The following is a 22,173-nucleotide window of genomic DNA, read 5'->3' as shown; positions in this document are numbered from 1 at the left end:
GTTCTTAAGCACTCCAAGTAATAGAATGTCAGTAGAAAAGCAAAAAGAAACAAGGGACCACTCACGTTGGGAATTAAGAAGAGGCAAACACCCAACAAAGTAGACAGAAGATACAATCAAAATAATAGCAAGGTCAATGAAGCATAATGATAGCAAAATGTAGTACAATTAGTTTCAATAAAAAATTAGAGTTCTGGAGAAAGAAAATAGAGAAAGCAGGAGAAAATGCAATCAAAGATAATTACCAAGAATTTTTCTAGAATTTATGAGCGACATGATTTCTTAGACTGAAGAAGAAACACAATAAACATGATAAAAACATGTATATATCTAAATTTTTCATATTGGCACTGCAGAATTGTAAAGACAAAGAAGAAATGTTAAAGGTTACCTATAAAAAACTTATTTGAACTTATTTTCTCAATTATGCAGAGAAGGTACAAACACACGCAATTTGAGTTTAAAATATGCTGTGAGATTATCTTGATATTAGTAAATTTTATTTCATCCTAAATTATCTGATTCCTAACCTTTTAAAAATATTTAAAATCTCACACTGTCCATTACATACGAATGGTATATCAAAATAGAGTATAACTTACAATTTTGATAATTTGTTCAATTTTAAAGATGCATGGAAAATAAGAGTCAAAGACTGGACGGTTTCATAATGACACAAATGCTAAATTAATGTTTAAAATTGCTGTTCTCCTTAATATAGTTATGTTAGAAAAACACAAAATAACAAAATTAATCTCAGTTAAAAGTGCTTTACAACACGTTAACATTATCTAAATAAACAATCTTTACATACAATCAAATATGCAGCATACCATACACCAAAGCTGATTTCTCACTTCAGTTTCCCAGAGTAAACAGAAATGTGAAAAGCCAGCTGACTGCAGGGAGATTTGAAGTTCATTTCAAGAATACAGAAAAAAAAAAAAAAAAGCTCAATTTTTAGAGCTAAAGGGAGTTAGCTATAAATAAATACAAATGATTTAATGTGGAAGGTTATACTGGAAGATTAACATCAACTTGTCTTTTATGTATCCCATCTGCCATTATAATTATCACTAGCACTGCTGGGAATATAATGAAGATCACATTTCTAAAAAAATAAATATTTTCCTAAAAGCCTAACCTAATAAAAATTATTGGCCGATGGGAACTCTCTCAGTAAACTATCATCTATATTAAATTAAATTTTCTAGGATAACTACCTTTGTATCTCAGTAAAATTTCTCTTTAAAGAAAAAAACAACAACTAAAAAATAAAACAATTATCCAAAGTGAAATACAGATTTTTAAAAATAAGGCAATTAACAATGCTTGTCTTATTTATAGTATAAACAGAGAATGTCTCAAAGAAGACTCTTACAATGAAAAACAGCTTTTTCGAAAGCAAATAACTTACAGTATACTCAATAGTCCCTTTAGGTTTCTGAAAAGACATTCGTCTTCCATCTTTCTTGTCTAGGGTCTTCTTTTGGCCAGTGTCTGGGGAAAAAAGGCAAAATTCCTATTAAACTCATCTTTCTTTCAGAGTAATGTCAAGGACTACTGAATAGAGCTCTTTGGGCAGATGTCTAATTTACTAGTAATACAACTTACTCCCTGGGATGCTCTGCTGTAAAAATCAAGCAACTGTCAAAAAAAAAGGAACTGAACTTCCTACTTGCTTGCTTTAGGAACTTAACTAGTATGAACCACTAGAATAATTGCAAGTCAACGCAAAATGTAATTGTCAACAGAAAGGAAGTCATTAAAAACTAAATTACAATTTATTTCAACAGATTTAACCTGATTATAATACCACCACATTTCAACATACCTATTTTTAAAATACATCTTTCAAGATATATATTATTATTTTCCAAGTAAGAAATTGTAACATTAGTTCTCAAAGGAAAAAATTTTTCTATAAGTCATAATGAAAAATAGTCTTCTCTATGGAATTAAATTATGAGCTTTCATATTAACATGCCATGAAGTAAATCAAGGTGTGCTTTCATATAGAAACATACATTCGAACATTTAATTTCAGACTGAATGCCAATTATTAATATTTTTCATTTGCTTATCAAGACTTCCTTGAATGTTTCATTATCATCAAGATTAGGGAAACTGTTTCCCTTTAAATTTTGTGTTAGTGTTAACCTTCTCATCTATACTTCATGTAATAACAACACTGAATTGATAAAACACCACTCCTACCTAAACATAAAAATTATTAAAATGAAATCTAAAAAACTAAATAAATCACAAAATTAAATAGGATAGTAAACATGGCAAAATGCTACATTTACTTTACCCTCAAAATTTACCAAAATTAAAAACTATAGTTTTCAAAGAAAATTTAGTTCAACCTAAGACCATATAATCTAGAAAATATCTATTTCATTGTTCTCCCTCTATCTAAACTTAAATTGCATTTTGACCATACAAGAGTTTATGTTGACCTAATCATCTCAGCTGTTGGGTGAATGGTTCTAAACAAACACTAAAAAATAATAATAATAATATCAAAATCCCCAAAAAGGACAATTACCTCTGCAATGCTTTAAAAAAATATCCTAAATCTTTCCTGACCACCCAGCTAACCCAAGTCCCTGTTATTAGTCACACAGCATCTTTATGTCTCCTTCACAGCATCTGACACAGTGTTAAGTTAATATTTGTGTTTTAAATCTCTTACACTAAATTGTAACCTCCAAAACACTGCCTTTCTTCCACAAAGCCTCCTCAGTGCCTAACTAGGGGCCTGACACACGGCAAGCATCTAATGAAGTAATGTTCTGAAGCAACAACTTGAACTATACTTTGAACTACCAAAACTATTATGAACTGCCATTAATTTTCCATAAAGAAAAGTAGAGAAAGAATTATGGTTCATCCATTACAACTCTAGGAAAAAAAGTATGCAGAGATACACACACACACACACACACACACACACACACACACACGCATACATACACACGTTCTACTTTTGTATCCTAAATATTTAAAGAACTCTTAAAAACTAGGGAAAAAATAATGCAGGTGAAAATATGCACAAAAGATATAATCAGACAATTCACAAGAGGATGTAAAAATGTCCTTAAACATGTAATAATGTTGTTCAATCTTACTCATAATTAGATAAATGCAAATTTAAACTATACTGAAATATCCTTTCACACCTATCAGGTTGGTAAAAACTCAAAAGAAGTTTGGTCACATACTGTTTGACAGTAGGAAATGAGATATTCTGCATTCCTGGTGGCAATGCAATATGGTAGAATTTTTATAAAGAATATTATTTGTGCTTATCAAAGTATTCTAATTCTTCTACACTGAATAGTTTATATTTAAATTTGCTTCTCTAATGAGAAAATGCAAACATTAAAACTATTTTAAGATAAAATAAGTTTTAAAGAATTTATTTTTATTTTAAACAACTTAAAATGTATTAAAATAAAATTCGATTTATTTTTGAATAATTTATGTTTTAAATAATTTTTTAAATGATTTCTTTGAATAGCAAAAGAACCAAAAACACTCCTCATTTTGCAATTTAAACTTCTCAAGCAATGCAATATACAATTACAGATTACTTTTAACTAATAATATACCCTTCCTTAATTGATTTTAGGAGTAACCCTTAGTTTGTATTTACTTTGCCTAATAGCTTTTCGATCTGTGTTTCATAATATCCCAAGAATTCATTAAACATGTTTGCAAGTTTGCAATCGCTCTGTAATTTTCAAGAGCTCACCACAGAATGCAGCTCAGGGCAAGAAAACTAATGTACTAACTTTCTACAGTTTAAAGTTTGAAAAACAAATGGAAAATATTCTCTTTACTAATTAAAAATTATAAAATATGCAATAATTACATTTTATAAAAACAGTTCTAAATTTTAATAATTAATATTAAAATGTTTATTCACAGATATAAATACCAAAGCACATAAAATTATTTGTTTTCTTCCATCAATATGAAAGTACAATCAAATAATCACAACATTTGAGAGCAGCTAGAGAAAAAGGCCAGGTCACCTACAAAGGGAAGTCCATCAGACTAACAGCAGACCTCTCAGCTGAAATCCTACAAGCCAGAAGAGATTGGGGGCCAATATTCATCATTCTTAAAGAAAAAAAGTTCCAACCCAGAATTTCACATCTGGCCAAACTAAGCTATATAAGGGAAGGAGAAATAAGATCGTTTCCATAAGAGCAAATGCTGAGAGTATTGGTTACCACCAGAACTGCCTTAAAAGAACCCTAAAATATGGAAAGGAAAGACCATTACCAGACACTAAAAAAACACAATGAAGTACAGAGACCAGGGACATTATAAAACCATCACATACACAAGCCTGCAAAATAACCAGCTAAAATCATGACAGGATGAAATCCACACATAACAATACTAACCTTAAATGTAAGTGGGCTAAATGTCCCAATGAAAAGACAGAGTGGCAAGCTGGATAAGACACCAAGAACATTGATATGCTACCTTCAAGAGATACATCTCACATGCAATGACAGACATAGTCTCAAAATAAGGGTATGCAGAAAAATCCGCCAATCAAATGGAAAACAGAAAAAAGCAGAGGTTGCAATTCTACTTTCTGACAAAACTAGGATTTAAATCTAGTTTTAAACCAAGACTTTAAACCAACAAAGATCAAAAAAGACAAAGAAGGGCATTACATAATGGTAAAGGGTTCAATTCGTAAGATCTAACTATCCTAGATATATATATGCACACAACACAGGAGCACTCAGATTCATAAAGCAAGTTCTTAGAGACCTACAAAGAGACTTATACTCCCAAACAATAATACTTGGAGACTTTAACACCCCACTGACAATATTAGACAGATCACTGAGACAGAAAATTAACAAAGATATTCAAGATCAGAACTCAGCACTGGATCAAATGGACCTGATCTCTACAGAACTCTCCACCCAAAAACAACAGAATATACATCGTCACATGGCACATACTCTAAAACTGATCACATATTTAGAAGTAAAACACTCCTCAACAAATGCAAAACGACTAAATTCATAAGAAACAGTCTCTTGGACCACAGCACAATCAAATTAGAAAAATTAGACTAAGAAATTCACTCAAAACTATACAATTACATGGAAATTGAATAATCTGCTCCTGAATGACTTTTGGGTAAATAATGAAATTAAGGCAGAAATCAAGAAGTTCTTTGCAACTAATAAGAACAAAGATATAACATACCAGAATCTCTGGAACACAGCTAAGATAGTGTTAAGAGGGAAACTTGTAAGATGTATAAATTTTGTAAATGCCCCATATATGCTTGAAAATAATGTACACTCTGCACTGCAGGGTTTAGTGTTTTATATATATGTATGCATACATGCACACACATTTATTTACATATCCATGAGGTCAAGTTTGTGGACTGTGTTAGTCAAATTATGTATATTTGTATTGATTTGTTTTTGTCTGATTATTCTGTTACCAATGGAGGTTGTTAATATCTCTCACTCTAAATTATGGGTTATTTGGTTCCCAGTAGTTCTCCCTACTTTGCTTTTTATACACTGGGACCATGTTATTAGGCTTATACAAATCAAAAATTATATCTTCCTGGGAAATTAAACTTTTTCTCAGAATACTGTTTCCATAAAGTATTCTTTGTCTAATATTAATGTACCAGTTCTCTTTTCATTAGTGTCTGCTTTTTCTTTCTACTCTCAACATTTCTGTATCCTTATGTATTAGTCCATTCTCACACTGCTATAAAGAACTGCTCAAGACTGGATAATTTAGAAAAGAAAGAGGTTTAATTGACTGACAGTTCCACATGGCTGGGGAGGCCTCAGCTTAACAGTCATAGCGGAAGGCAAAGGGGAACCAGGCACCTTCTTCACAAGGCAGCATGAGGAAGAATGAACTCAGGAGGAACTACCAAACACTTATAAAACCATCAGATCTCATGAGAACTCACTATCACAAGAACAGCATTAGGGAAACCACCCCCATGATCCAACTACCTTCACCTGGTTTCTCCCTTAACACAAGGAGAGTATGGGGATAATATTTCAAGATGAGATTTGGGTGGGGACACAAAGCCAAACCATCTCATTCTGCCCCTGGCCCCTCCCAAATTTCATGTCCCTTTCACATTTCAAAACCAATCATGCCTTCCCAACAGTCTCCCAAAGTCTTTATTCATTCCACCATTAACCCTAAAATCCAAGTCCAAAGTCTTATCTGAGACAAGGCAAGATCCTTCTGCCTATAAGCCTGTAAAATCAAAAGCAAGTTAGTTACTTCCAAGACACAATGTGGGTACAGACATTGGGTAAATGTCTCTGTTCCAAATGGTAGAAATTAGGCAAACCAAAGGGACTACAGGTCCCACACAAGTCCAAAATCTGGAAGGGCAGTCGTTAAATCTTAAAGTTTCAAAATAATCTCCTTTGACTCCATGTTTCACATCCAGGTCACACTGATTCAAGAGGTGAGCTCCCATGGCCTTGAGTAGTTCCACCCCTGTGGCTTGGCAGGGTACAGCCCCTCTCCCAGCTGCTTTCGCTAGCTGGCATTGAGTGCCTACAACTTTTCCAGGCGCACAGTGCAAGCTGTCAGTGGATTTACCATTCTGAGGTCTGGAGGAAGGTAGGCCTCTTCTCACCGCTCCACTGGGCAGGGCCCCAGTAGAGACTCTGGGTGGGGGCTCTTACCCCACATTTCACTTCTGCACTGCCCTAGCAAAGGTTCTCCAAGAGGGCTCCACCCCTACAGCAAACTTCTGCCTGGACATCCAGGCGTTTGCATACATCTTCTGAAATCTAGACAGAGGTTCCCAAACCTCAATTCATGACTTCTGGGCACCCACAGGCACACCACCACATGTAAGCCGCCAAGGCTTAGGACTTGTATCCTCTAAATAAATGGCCTGGGCTGTATGTTGGCCCTTTTTAGCCACAACTGGGATTCAGGGCACTGGGTCCTGAAACTGCACAGAACAGCAAGGCCCTGGGTCTGGCCCACGAAACCATTTTTTTCTTCCTAAGCCTCCAGGCCTGTGATGGGAAGGACAACCACAAAGGTCTCTGACATGCCCTGGAAACATTTTACCCATTGTCTTGGTGATTAACATTTGTCTCCTCATTACTTAAGTATCTGCAACTGGCTTCAATTTCTCCTCAGAAACGGGTTTTTCTTTTCTATTGCATTGTCAGGCGGCAAGTTGTCCAAACTTTTCAGCTCTGGTTCCCTTTTAAACATAAGCTTCAAATCCAAACCATCTCTTTGTGAATCCATAAAACTGACTGATTTTAAGATCACCCAGGTCACCTCTTGAACACTTTGCTGCTTAGAAATTTCTTCTGCTAGATACCCTATATCATCTCTCTCACGCTCTACGTATCTCTAGGGCAGGGGCAAAATGCTACCAGTCTCTTTGTAAAGCATAGCAAGAGCCAACTTTATTCCAGTTCCCAACAAATTCCTCATCTCCATCTGAGACCACCTCAGCCTAGACTTCATTTACCATTATCACTATCAGCATTTTGGTCAAAGCCATTTGACAAGTTTCTAGGAAGTTCCAAACTTTCCCACATCTTCCTGTCTTCTTCTGAGCCCTCCAAACTGTTCCAACCTCTGCCTGTTACCCAGTTCCAAAGTCACTTCCACATTTTTTGGTATCTTTATAGCAGTACCCCACTTTGTAGATCCAATTTACCGTATTAGTCCGTTCTCACACTGCTATTAAGAATTGCCCAAGACTGGGTAATTTAGAAAGGAAAGAGGTTTAACTGACTCACAGTTCTGCATGGGTGGAGAGGCCTCAGGAAATTTACAATCATAGCAGAAAGCAAAGGCGGAAGCAAGGCACCTTCTTTACAAGGTGGCAGGAGGAATTACCAAACACTTATAAAACCAACAGATGTCATGAGACCTCACTATCACAAGAAGAACAGCATGGGGGAAACTGCCCCCATGATCCAATTCCCTCCACCTGGTCTCTCCCTTGATATGTGGGGATTATGGGGATTATAATCCAAGATGAGATTTGAGTGGGGACACAAAGCCTAACCATATCACGTTATGTTTCTGGTGTGTATCTAAGCAGGTCCTTTTTGTTTATTTCTTCTCTCTCTCCCTTTCTTCCCTTCTCTCTTTCTTTTTTCTTTTCTCTCTCTCTCTTTCTTTCTCTCTTTCTCTTTCTTTCTTTCTTTGATGGAGTCTCACTTTGTTGCCCAGGCTGGAGTACAGTGGCACGATCTTGGCTCACTGCAACCCCAACTTCCCAGGTTCAAGCAATTCTCCTGACTCAGCCTCCTGAGTAGCTGGGACTACAGGCACAGGCCACCATGCCCAGCTAATTTTTTTTTTTTTTTTTTTTTTTTTTTGCATTTTTAGTAGAGACAGGGTTTCACTATATTGGTCAGGCTGGTCTCAAACTCCTGACCTCAAGTGATCCACTGACTTTGGCCTCCCAAAGTGTTGGAATTACAGGTGTGAGCCACTGTGCCCAGCACTGTTTGTTCTATTTCCCGTTTGTCTACCTGTTCTTTTAGACTTCTCTCCTTTGTTGCCTTCCTTGGATTCAGCATTTATTAACTCTGTTTTTTCCCCACATATCTGAAAGTTATACATTTTTTTAAACAATTCTTTTAGTGGTCATCCCAGAGATAAAAAGTCTGAATTACTGACTTCTCACAGACTTTTTTTTTTATTATAATTATTATTATACTTTAAGGTCTAGGGTACATGTGCACAACATGTAGGTTTGTTACATATGTATCCATGTGCCATGTTGGTGTGCTGCACTCATTAACTCGTCATTTACATTAGGTAATGCTATCCCTAATGCTATCCCTCCCCCTTACCCCCACCCCACGACAGACCCTGGTGTGTGATGTTCCCCTTCCTGTGTCCAGGTGTTCTCGTTGTTCAATTCCCACCTATGAGTGAGAACATGTGGTGTTTGGTTTTCTGTCCTTGTGATAGTTTGCTGAGAATGATGGTTTCCAGCTTCATCCATGTCCCTGCAAAGGACATGAACTCATCATTTTTTATGGCTGCATAGTATTCCATGGTGTATATGTGCCACATTTTCTTAATCCAGTCTATCATTGATGGACATTCGGGTTGGTTCCAAGTCTTTGCTATTGTGAATAGTGCCACAATAAACATACGCTCACAGCCTAATATTAACTGGTACTTTTATCCTCTTCCCAGACAATGCAAGGATGTTAAAAACTGTGTGTGCCACTGCCAAGATATATGAAACAGTTTTACACGCTGAACACATATGTATTCAAAAAACATTATTTTTAAGATAGTCAAGGTTGATTTAGTTTTGCTCTCATATTTATGATTATTATTGTATCTCTGGGAAATTTCACAGGTCACAGAATTCTAGGTGGCAGGTATTTTCTTTTAACATTTTAAATCTATAAGTTCCCAGTTTTTGAGTTTTTACTGTGTCTGTTGAGAAATCAATGTCCATCTTAATGCTGTATGATTGAAGGTAGAAAGACTATTTTTTCTTTTTTTTTTTTTTTTTTTTTGCCTTTGGTGTGGTTTCCACTAGAGGTTGATAGGGATGCTTGAATCTGAATTAAAGTTTTTCTTTAGTTTGGAAGTTTTCAGCCATTCTTTTTCTTTTTTTCTTTTTTTTTTTTTTTTTTTTTTGAGACAGAGTCTCACTCTATCGCCCAGGCTGGAGTGCAGAGGTGCAATTTTGGCTCACTATAACCTCCGCCTCCCGGGTTCAAGCAATTCTTGTTCCTCAGCCTCCCAAACAGCTGGGACTACAGGCACGCACCACCACGCCTGACTTTTATATTTTTAGTAGAGACACGGTTTCCCCATGTTGGCCAGCCATTCTCTCTTTAAATAATGCTTTCGTCCATTCTATCTCTCATCTACTTTCAGGATTCATATGTATATGTACATACATATTAGAACTTCTCACTGTATCTTGTATTGAACTTACCTTCTCCTATATTTTCCTTTCTTTCCTGTTTACTCTGAACATTCCCTGCTGACTTACCTTTCAGTTAGGGACTTCTTTCCTCTGCGGTGTCTAATTTGCTGCTAAATTCATCTACAAAGGTCCTAATTAGAGGGGTTGTATTTTTCACTTCTAGAATATCCATTTTTCTTTCTCATAGTTTGTATCTTTCTACAAAATTCTTAATTAGGTCAAAATTCTCAACATAGCTATTTTAAATTTGATAACTAGAATATCTAGAGTTACTGTGGGCCTGTTTCTGTTCTCTATTGTGTCATATATCTTGTTGTCATGTGCCTATTTTGTGTGCTGAACATAAAATTTGCAAAATCGTCTGAAGAAACATTTTGACATGTAGAAACTGGTAATTCTCCAGAGAGAATTAATGTTTGCTTCTGTCAAGTGCCTGAGGACACTAGTAATACCAGATCTTATTAATTTATAGAAATTTTGATAATTTGAAGCTGAAGTATCTTCCTAGGGAGGCCTAGCTACTTCAGTTTATCTTTCTCCCTAATGTACAACATTTTGGGGTCCAAAGTGAGAAGAGATCACTAGGGTCACCCATCCCCTGTGATACGCCTTGCACTCTGGCCCAGTTCCATTATACCCACAGCCTGTCAAATGCACCTTTTGGTCTCTCAGTTCCTGTTTCAGGAATCAACACTTCCCCTGGGGTAAAAAGCAATCAAATTGGAGTTCTCCCTCCTTAGACCTTTGTCCTCATTCAGATCCTATCCTACCCATACCACTTAGCTTTCTGATACGCTTAATAAAATGTTTGCTTTGTGTCCAGCTTTTTAAATTATTCTCAGCAGGACAGTCTGAATTACCTAGCTTGCTATTACTAGACTCAGAAGTCCTAAAGGACTTTCAAGCAGAGAATTAACAGAGCAGTATAAAATCTTTAAAAAAATTATTTTGGTAAAAAAAATGGAAAGGCATGCTGTAGAAAGTCTGGAAATCATCAATGAAAGTACTCTGAGATCAGGTTTAAGGTAATAAAAGACTCCTATTATAACTGAATATTACAATATTGATAATAGCTATGTATAAAAAGTTTGACTATTTAAAACATTGAGCTGCAAGTCAGTATTTTCAAAAATAGTAATATAGATACTAAAACGTCAAACACTTTAAAAGCATCTTCTAAACTAAAAAAAAAAAACAGATTGCTGATTGTAGCTTTTCTAATTATTCTCTCAATAATGAGATACTAGGGAAAAAAACCTGTATTTTCAACATTTCACTATTGACTCCTTACCCACGATCAAAACAAAAACAAAACAAAACCCTTCAATTTTCCCTCAAATCTGGTATCTATCTTTTTCTAGATACTACTCCATCTTTCTGCTTCTTTTCAGTTGATTTTTTGAAAGTAGAAATCTACTTTTACTGTCTTTACTCCATTATCTCCTACAGAATCCACAATGTATTGTAATATCTTCTCTTCCCCAGTTCACAATCCCCACCCTAAAATGAATAAATTAAGTGGCAAATTTGATGGGCTTTTCCACTTTTATTTTATTTGATCTCTGAAACATCCAAGAGATTTCTTCTGCATGTTCCTCTTTCCCTTTATTTGAAAGTATTTCACACTCCTCTTGGTCTCATACCCATTAATGTTCCTTTTTACTGCCCCTTTTCCTCCATCTAGACCTTAAAGTTGGCTCTCTTCTAAGTGAAAAGATCCATGATATTAAAGAGCTATAGAGCCTTGCTATTTAAAAGTGTGTTCCAGGGACCAGCTGCACTGACATCACCTAGAAGCTTACTGTGAATGTAAGATCTGAGGCTCAGTCTGGACCTACAGATTTACTATTGATTTGCATGCACAACACATTTGAGAGACATACAAATAGAGCTTCTGAAGAGATCAAAGACCTGCAGACTGAGTAAGTGACAGAAGAAATGGGCTTCCCTACATAACTTCCTATTTGTGACAGTTAACACCAGCAGTTTTCAAATCTCTGTCAAACTAATACAATGGTTTCCAAATTAGTCATGGTGATAGACTATATTATTGTTACTAAGCCTGTATTCCTTCCTGTTGAGGAATATAAAATATACTTCACCATCCTATTGATGTCAGACATGGCCAACTTGCTTTGCCCAATGAACCATATGCGTCTTCCAGGTGGAAGTGTTTAGAGCCAACATTGTACTTCTTAGCTCTCTTTTCTATCTCAAAACCAGAGATCTTCCATATAGTGGCTGCTCCATCAACATGTATTCCAGAAGAAAGATGTAATTCCTAAAAGATTATTCCACATAGACACATGTGGACACATGAGTCAGGCTATTCCCATTTCTATGCTTGGTAAAATTATTATGCTTGAGAGCTTAAAAAAATTATTCAACAATTCGTGCATAAAAAGCAAATCATCTACTAGGGGAAATGGAAAAGACTCTGGCTGGCTTGCATGAGACTTCTCTACTGAAACATTATTCAATGCTATAAGACTGAAATTATGCCAATTGTATCAAAAACTCCAGAATCAAGGAGGACATTCTAAAAGGATTACTAGAGAATATAGAACAATAATAAGTTATAAAAAAGTGGTTGAAAAACTAAGTATGAATGTTACAAATACGGACAATGTAAAAATAGTAAAATGAGTAAATATTAGGATGTGAGAAGGTGAAAAATGAGAAACGAAACTGCTAATGTCATACCAAAGCAGGGTTAAATATATCCCACCTAAAACTGAAACAAGATTGTAATAACAGTATCTGTAATTTTTTTTTTTTTTTTTTTTTTAGAATTTGCCTAAATTTAGACACACCCCTTAGGAATTAATCTCTTGTGGTGAATAAGTATTATCTTTCATTCTGTCACTCCCTCCTTCTAACCACCCATCCATCCTTCTATATGTATATACACATAGACGTGATCTTGGCAGTAATGCCTACCCAAATATTAACAGTATCTCTGGGTGACTGGATTAGAGGTGATTTTTAAAGTTCAGTATTTGCAACATATGATTTATTTATATATAGTATATATCAGGTTTATTTTTAAAATTAATTTCTTATAAAAGACTGGAAGCAAATATTCCACAATATTAATGGTTCTTAATTGTGGTATGTGAAAAAAGAATGATCATAATTCCAGTAGTTTATTTATTCCACACGGACCTTGCTACACAGTCATTTTATCTTCAGCATCTTTCTCTCAGCATACAAACATACTTCCTTTTGGGAACTTTTCATTGTAACTCACCTCAACTTTCCTAAGGTCTCAATACTATCCAGAGGCTAGCAGAAAACTTAAACATGCATTTCTTTTATTAACTTGCATCATAAAATAGGTGCATGCCCCAAGTACTTGTAAAGAAAAATAAATAAATAAAAACCTGCTAAATTCAGCAAGAGTTTGATTGAGAGAAATATCATTAAGGAAAACAGAATGATGTAGAGTCCTCCACATCCTAAGTCAGTGGTTTTTAACCCTAGTTACATATTAGAATTCCGTAAGAAACTATGAGTGGAGATCTTAAACAGAGATTTCAAGATTAAATCTTTGATTAAAATCAGATCTTGGCATCAAAATTTTTTAATGGCTACCCAGGGAATTCTAATGTGTACCCTGCATTGGGACTCATTGCTATCAATGCTGCCCAATAAAACTTTCTGCAATGGTAAAAATGTTTTATATCTGCCTTGTATAATATGGTAGCCACTAGCCATCTGTCTTTTGAGTACTTGAAATGTGTCTAGTGAGACTGAAAACTGAATTTTAAGTTTTACTTAATTAAATTAATTTACATTAAGATAGCTACATGTGCCTACTCACAAAGATTCTTTGCATGGCCAAATTTTAGTCAGGCTGCTGAAACTTCTCCTATGCCAATCTGTTCACTTCCTTATAAAACCCAGTTTCAGCAAGAATCATGTTAAGGTCAGTGTAGTAGGAACCCCCACCCCGATCCTGGATATCTGATTACCTTCCGTATCTGATCAGTTTTCTCATCCTCCACTGTCCAGGTGAAGTCTGATTACTCTGGCCTGTCTTCAGCAAGAATCCTGGTAGGTCGGTTTCACCATAATACCCCTTATTCCTGACGTTACCTCTTAGCAATTGTCCATCCATCTATCCTTACTCTACTCCTTAGCTATATATTCTCACTTGGCCATTTTGTATTTGGAGTTGAGCCCAGTCTCTCTCCTCAACTACAAAATCTCATTGCCACAGTCCCTATCCCTATTGCAATGGTCCTGAATAAAGTCTGTCTTATTGTGCTTTAGGAAGTATTATCAAATAACTTTTCCTTTAACACTAATTGCTACCATATTAGATAGAGCAAATACAGAATCCTGAATCCAAATTTCTCAATCCAGTTCCTCATTTGCATTAGCTGCAATTCAGATACTCAATAGCCATATTTGCCTAGTGGCTACTATACTGGCCATCACAGATACAGACCATTTTCACCACCTCAAAAAATTCTATTGAGTAGTACTCTCAAAAAAATCCAAAACAGAGAGTCATAACTATCTAAAATCTATAGTTTAAAATGTAAAACCTACCTCTCAGTTACGATGCACTGTTAGATAACTGCATATTTGGATTAATTGTTTCCGCCTGTACAGAAGTGCTTTTACTAACTTGCAGTTTAGAGCTACACCATTGAACTACATTCAAGATTTAATGGGTTTAAAAAAATTAAAAATAGGTTTTTGAAACTGAAGTCTGTACTTACTATAAAAATAAGCTTTTTGGTTTGTTCTGCTTTATTACAGAGTTCCATGAGATTTTTTTTGTTATATTCTCACTATAAGGAATAACTGTGTTTCTCCTGGCTGCCTAAGCAACAGGTTTATCTTTATCCTAGGGACACTGTGATTTATGGCTGATTACGTTTCCTTCTTTCCATTTACTGCTAGAAAATAAAAGCCAATTTTTGTCCTTTCTCTAATGTATGTATTTGACCTTAAAACATGTTCCTTTTTTGTACTAGTATCACCTATTGAACAACATTTATTAAGAGTCTCCTAATGTAAGTTTCCTAGTGGCCATGAAATAAGCCTTCATACACAGAAAAACACTATCTGCAGTCGCTTTACTTTTAATGTTAGATTTCTTGAAGTTAAAAATATAAAAACCTACTTTCCCTTAAGTCTTCTACCATAAAAAGTGCATTCTATTTATAATCTAGCAAATTTTAACACTTTCTAAGGTGCTTTAAATAGCTGACCAACTCAAACTGGAAAATTAAATATCCCTAAATAATCCTGTTATAAACATGGGTAACTAAGTTCTCTTACATATATTGCAGGTCCTTGAATAACATCGTTTTGTTATTGTTTTGTTATAACTTTGATGAGAAAAAAAAAATCAATTCCCAGACAAGGCCACTGTCTGTGTAGAGTTTACACATTCTACCCACATCTGTATAGGTTTTCTCCGGGTACTCCAGTTCCCTCCCACATCCAAAGATATGCACATTAGCTTAATTAGTGTGTTTAAACTGTCCTAGTATGAATGAGTGTGTGTGTTTGGGTGCGTGTGTGTGTGTGTGTGACTGTGTCCTGAAGTGGAATGGTGTCCCGTCTAGGGCTGGTTCCCACCTTGTGCCATGAGCAGGACAGGATCCAGCCAACAGTGACTCTGAACTGGAATAATTGAGTAAATAATTCTCGTCTTTATTAATCTTTCTTTAATGTTTGTATAGTTCACATTTATTTCAATGTTTAATAATGGAAGTATTTTAGGTCTTTACTTACAAGTTTGCTAATGTTTTTGTGACCAGAAGTATATGGTAGGAAACTAATTCTTGTTTACATCAATTAGCTTATGGTAAAATTGGTTTCTTTACACATCATTTTGCTTAAAAGTTGCAACTTCCACAAACCTATTGATGATGTCAAAGGAGGACTTACTATACTAAACTGCATTTATAAATTTACTATATTCTATTTTAAACACATTGCTTCTAACAAGTAAACCTCCTGAGAACTTAAATATTAAAAACCCTATACTAAGTTTTAAATATAATAAATGTTAAGTTCTTAAACATTCCAGTGGTTTCTAAGTTTAGCCAAATTGTTGCACCTTTCAACTTAAAATCCCAAGTCAAAAAACAGTTACGCAAGTATGCATTTTAAATTATACTCTTAAGACTAATTTGTTGGCCACTTTTATAGGCCTAATTCTATGAAACAGAACAAATACCTTAAAGACCAAATACACTGATTGTTCCTAGACTTAAAACAAAACTATTAATATAAACATTTAATAAATTTCATCATTTCTATATTTACTTCTAACCTTCCCATGGATAAAAGACTTACCCACTAAGAAAAGTGTGGTTGCCAGACCAGCAGCATTACTTAAGAACTTGTTAGAAATGCAAATTCTCAGCCACACAGAATCACAAATTCTAGGAGAGGTATTCAACAATGTTTTTCTAACAAGCACTTCAGGAGATGATTCTGTTGCATGCTAAAGTTTGAGAATCATCAGCTTATTTTAGAGGCAGTTTTATTCTGTAACACAGATAATACAGAACTTCCTATCAGCTATCCTGTGAGAGGAGCAGCAATCCTAAAACAGGCAAATTAACCTCATGCCTGAGAACCACTGAACTAAATGAAACACTATTAAGAAAGGCTAACTAGTTGGGAGTTACCACTAGAGCCCACTGAGGGGGCCGATCAAGCAGAGAGTATTCTCTTCCTCCCACCCGGCTTTAGGAAAAGAGACTAAAACTGGGGCCAGTTAGGGTTATCTTCTACCAACACTGTGAGTTTTTTGTTTTGTGGTGGTGGTGGTGGTGGTTGTTTTAAATAGTTACTGTAACAACTGGTACACTCCAGGTCTCTCAGAACAGTGGTCCCCAACCTTTACGGCACCAGAGACAGGTTTCATGGAAGACTATGGATTATGGACATGTGGGCAAGGGGTGGGGGATGGGGAGAGAGATGGTTTCTCAATGAAACTGTTCCACCTCAGATCATCAGGGATTAGACCTTGCATGTGCAGTTCACAATGAAGTTCACACTCCTATGAGAATCTAATGTCCCCACTGATCTAACAGGAGGCAGAGCTCAGGCAGTAATGCTGGCTGGCTTGCTGCTTACCTCCCGCTGTGTAGCCTGGTTCCTAACAGGCCACGGACCAGGGCTGGGGACCCCTGCCTTAGAGGCACTTGGTCTTCCTGGGTTCAAGGTAAACCATCATCTAACTCTTTTTTTTTTTTTTTTTTTTGAGATGGAATTTTGCTCGTTTGCCCAGGCTGGAGTGAAGTGGCGTGATCTCAGCTCACTGCAACCTCCACCCCACTGGGTTCAAGTGACTCTCCTGCTTCAGCCTCCCAAGTAGCTGGGATTACAGGCATGTGCCACCATGCCTGGCTAATATTTGTATTTTTAGTAGAGACAGGGTTTCGCCATGTTGGCCAGACTGGTCTCAAACTCCTGACCTCAGGTGATCCACCCGCCTCGGCCTCCCAAAGTGCTAGGATTATAGGCGTGAGCCACTGTGCCGGGCCAACCATCATCTAACTCTTAACAGATCATCTGAGGTGGCAATTTCCAACCTAATATATATCTAATTTTTCTCACACCCTCATTGGATTTTGCATTTCCAGCTCTGTCATTTTACTATCTTTCTAACTCTAGAGAACCTTCAATGACAATCCATCCTATCCTTTACGATCTTAACTAATTGAACTTTAATACCTTACATGATAGAATTTTAATTCTTCTCACATTTTTTCCCCTATCTCAAGGACTGTAACTCTTGCAAATACTAAGAAAACACCCAAATAAATTCTGAATTTCTCACTTCTTTCTTTGGCTCAGATTTTTCAAAAGAAAAATAGGATAATAATAGTACTATCTCATCAGGTTTTTATTAGGATTAAATAAAAAACATTTGCTCAGAGCCTGCCCCATTACAGCTATTATTCTTGCTATAGGCTGAGTACCACTTATCTGAAATGCTTGGGAACAGAAGTGTTTTGGAGTTTTTTGAATCTTCCTAAAGGACAGGATGGATTTGGAATATGTGCATTACTGATTGAGCATCCTAAATCCAAAAATCCAAAATGCTCCAAAGAGCATTTCCTTTGAGCATCATGTAGGCCCTCAAAAAGTTTCAGATTTTGGACTTTCTGATTTGGGATGCTCAACCTGTATTACTACTTCTGTTATTACTAAAAGTATTATCATCATCATAATCATCATCATCATCATCATCCCATTTATTGAAATAGACATTACCCGCAATCCAAGCAAAACATGATTTTTTACACACCCCAATATTAGGTTAGAAACCCTTGTTATATACTCCCATAATATATTTTACATTCCATGCCCAATAACCAACACAGTTATAAATTCCTTGTCCAATGTCTATTTTCCCAACTATACAGGATCATTAATGAACCTCAGTACCCTCACCAGTAAAATGAAAATGCTACTATTAATTACCTCATAGGGTTGTTGCTGAGGGTTAACTTGTGCGTAAGACACAGCAAGCACTATATGTTTTGTCTATTCTAATTATTATTCCATGTCTTGGTTTACATTTTCCATGATTATCAAAAGTGAACCAGTAACAAGAATATCAATCTCAGGCTTCTAAACTCTTCTCCTTCAGTTACATACATTCAGTACATAGGATTTGCTTAATGTAAACCTAAAATGAAATTTCAGCAACACGGATAATCATTTAAGAAATATTATTATTAAATAGTTTTTCCTTGACATGTCAAATAATTCAAGTCATAAAAATGTAATATGTTCCCACTTAACTTCATTTTTCATCAACTCTATTGATATACACACACATACCAGTAATATATATGCTACGAGGCAGAGCAGTTTTAGGTGCCCAGTTCAACAATTTGCAACTAAGGTCTATGGTTGGTATTACAAGATGTTAATGTCCCATATTTAAAGTTGAAAGAACTGTTGGCTACTGAAGTCAGCACTTCTGCATAGGAGTAGCCATTTTAGCAGAACTGTTCCATCACTGCTTCTACTACTGCTACCCACCATTGTCATCCTCCCACTAAGGGGCCAAGAAGGACTAAGATGAAAAAGTGGACTCCTGCTTCTATTCCTTCTCACATCCCAACATCAGAGGAGTTAATGCATCAAGAAGGGGTGGAGGGGAGTTTGTGAGAGCTAGACCACACCTCTTCTCCGCTACCAACCTAACCTGGAATGGGAACTGAGGTAGAAAGATAAATGGAGATATAAATTGAATATGAGACTGTAATTTTTAAATAAATGGACCAAGTCTTAAATAACTGAAAGATAGTTTTAATTGCTAAAAATAAATGAAAAGAAAATGTGAAAGGGCTGAGATGTGCTCCAAGAATCCTGTCACCAAGTGGGAAAATGAGGTTGATATAACAGGACAGCTTATGATAAAAACTATTTCATGTTTATATTACAGTAAGTTGAGAGTCTACGCTAGTAAAATTTATCTATATTTATTACAATATAATCTAGTGAAGTGAGTACTTTTAAAGATTTTACATTATGAGTTATAGTCATGCCCCCAAACAACAGCTATATTTAAAGTTCAAAACAATTTTTTTAAATCAAAGCATAATGTACCCTTTAATCAGGAACAAGCATTGTATTTTAAGATGTTTCCTTTGTAATTGTTATTAACTAGATCAATGGTGTGATAATGTCCTTAATATGTCTAAGTCTCAATTATGGTTTTCCTGAGAGGGCTATAATGGTGGAGCCAGCAAACACTAAAAGCTGGTAAGAGCAAAAGCAGCCACCTTGGAGAGGAGTAGGGGAAGGAGAGACACTAACAGTTCAGTAAGTGGTTTGTTTATAGAAAGGGTAAACTCAGAAACATTGACCAAAGTTTTTTTTTGTTTTTGGTTTGTTTGTTTGAGATGGAATCTTACTCTGTCACCCAGGCTGGAGTGCAGTGGTGTGATCTTGGCTCATGGCAACTTCCACCTCCTAGGTTCAAGCAATTTTCCTGCTTCAGCCTCCTGAGTAGCTGGGATTCCAGGAGTGTGCCACCATGCCCGGCTAATTTTTATTTTTGTTTTATTTTTGAGATGGAGTCTTGTTCTGTGGCCCAGGCTGGAGTGCAGTGGGGCGATCTCACTGCAACCTTGCCTCCTGGGTTCAAGCCATTATCCTGCCTCAGCTTCTCGGGTAGCTGGGATTACAGGCACGCATCAACACCCCCAGCTAATTTCTGTATTTTTAGTAGAGACAGGGTTTCACCATGTTGGCTAGGCTGGTCTCAAACTCCTCACCTCAGGTGATCCGCCTGTCTCGGCCTCCCAAAGTGCTGGGATTACCGGCGTGAGCCACCGCAACTGGCTGACATTTGACCAAAATTTTATCTGGTCTATCCTTAATCTGTCAATGGTGAAACTATCTTATCAACACCATTACTGAACATGACTCCCTCCACCCCTTCTTGATGCGTAACTCCTCTGATGTTGGGTTGTGAGGAGGAACAGAAACAAGGTTCTACTTTTTCACCTTAGTGGATGAAAGGAGGAATAAGATCACTAACAACAAAGGGTTTCCTGGAATGCAGTCAATTTACATGTGTGAAAGTATCTGTAACAAGAAATACTCCTATAATACACAGGACTTTTTAAAGAACTGAAGAAAGAATGATAGCAGGAAACTTAAGCAGCTATTAAGAAACTGAAATAGGAGTAGAAAGAGCAGAAGAAATCCTTCAAACAGACTGACAGACACTCATTCTAAAGGACACAAACACAAAGAACAACCCTAGAGCCAAAATCCGTCTGAGAAGCAGCTGCAAAGCACAGAATTCTCATTTTAAACAAAGGCTAGCTGGAAACATATGAAGAATCATTTATTTTTTACTTGTGTATATACATGTTGCCTCTCAAATGTCAGCTAGTTTTCACTAATTCTGCTCCAAATGAAAATGCTCTAGAACAGAGAATTTTGAAATCACCAAATCCAACCTCATTTACAAAGGAGAAAACATAGGCCCAAAGACACTAAGTAACTTGTCCAAATTCTTTCAGGAAGTTAATGCTAGGACGTACCTGCCCACATGACTGTGGTCATACTTTGACCTCACAAGGCCTCTCTAATGTGTCAGAGATTTGGGGGCACCATGACTATTAAAGAATATGCAATGAATACATAAGGCAGCTTCAACAGAAGAGGAATACGAATCACTTCTGAAGCGCCACTTTGAAGGAGGGTGTCAGATATAGCTGTGTGCTCCATATATACAAATACAAAAGTGTCTCTCTGCTGCCCAGTCTGGATTCTCCTCCTGGGCTCAAAGGATCTTCCCGCCCCACCCTCCTGAGCAGAGTAGCTGGAACTACAGACACGGGCTACCGCATGAATCAGATACACGTGTTTGGGCATATTTATTAAAATATTAACCATATTCCTTTTTAGTTAAGTTACCCCACATATTTCTGAATTCTCCATCCATTTCAAGGCGGTCACACATCAACTGTTTTCAATTAGGCTACTGAAAACTCATTTTAAAAAATCCTTGATTTGAACATGTTAAAGTCCCTTTCCTATGCCTGGTCCCACCTTTAAGAGGATTCTGCATTTGGTTAACGTCCTTCAGAGCAGAAACAAAAAGTATTCCCCTCCCCTTTTCATTTCCTAATTCCATAAACAGCACTTCTAAAGATAAAAAATATTTTATGTAAAGTAAGGAAAATTTATTTTAAAGGGCTATGCTAAAATTAGACTTTAATATTTCTTCAAAGCTTAAATCACATACCTACACACATAGATCAAAAATGTCCTCACTGTTTTACTGCTTTAAAACAACTGGCAGGGCCCAGCATGGTGGCTCAGGCCTGTAATCCCAGCACTTGAGAAGGCCCAGGCAGGAGGATCACTTGAGGCCAGGAGTTAAGACCAGCCTGGGCAACATAGCGAGACTCCATCTCTACAAAAATAAAGATAAAATTTAAAATAAAATGACTGGCAGGATGTGGAGTTATAAACAGATTTTACACACTTTGTGCCTATCTCTATTTTCTAAACTCTCTAATGCTCATTTATTTTCATAACTCTCAAATATTAAAGCAATTAACAAAAATAAAATAAAATAAGACATGGCTAGGATGTCTGCTACCTGTTAAATGAAGCCAAAGACACTGGAAGTTACCCTATGCATTACGCTAAAACTGTTCAGCAGCACTTTCAAAAATTCT

General features: G+C 36.3%; 1 protein-coding gene across 7 annotated transcripts in view; it reads right to left on the bottom strand.

Moving 5' to 3' along the window:
* The window catches only part of OXR1 (oxidation resistance 1), a 490,658-nt gene that overhangs the window by 74,880 nt on the left and 393,605 nt on the right, over window positions 1-22,173 (bottom strand). For all 7 annotated transcript variants that reach the window (NM_001372293.1, NM_001372294.1, XM_054560902.1 and 4 more), the window contains 1 exon segment: window positions 1,418-1,500. In NM_001372293.1, the coding sequence (NP_001359222.1) occupies window positions 1,418-1,500 (83 nt within the window).

Source organism: Pongo abelii, chromosome 7 (assembly GCF_028885655.2).
Source record: "Pongo abelii isolate AG06213 chromosome 7, NHGRI_mPonAbe1-v2.0_pri, whole genome shotgun sequence".
NCBI lineage: Eukaryota > Metazoa > Chordata > Mammalia > Primates > Hominidae > Pongo > Pongo abelii.
Note: the sequence above shows the minus strand (reverse complement) of the source record. Positions and strands in the feature narration are given on the sequence as shown.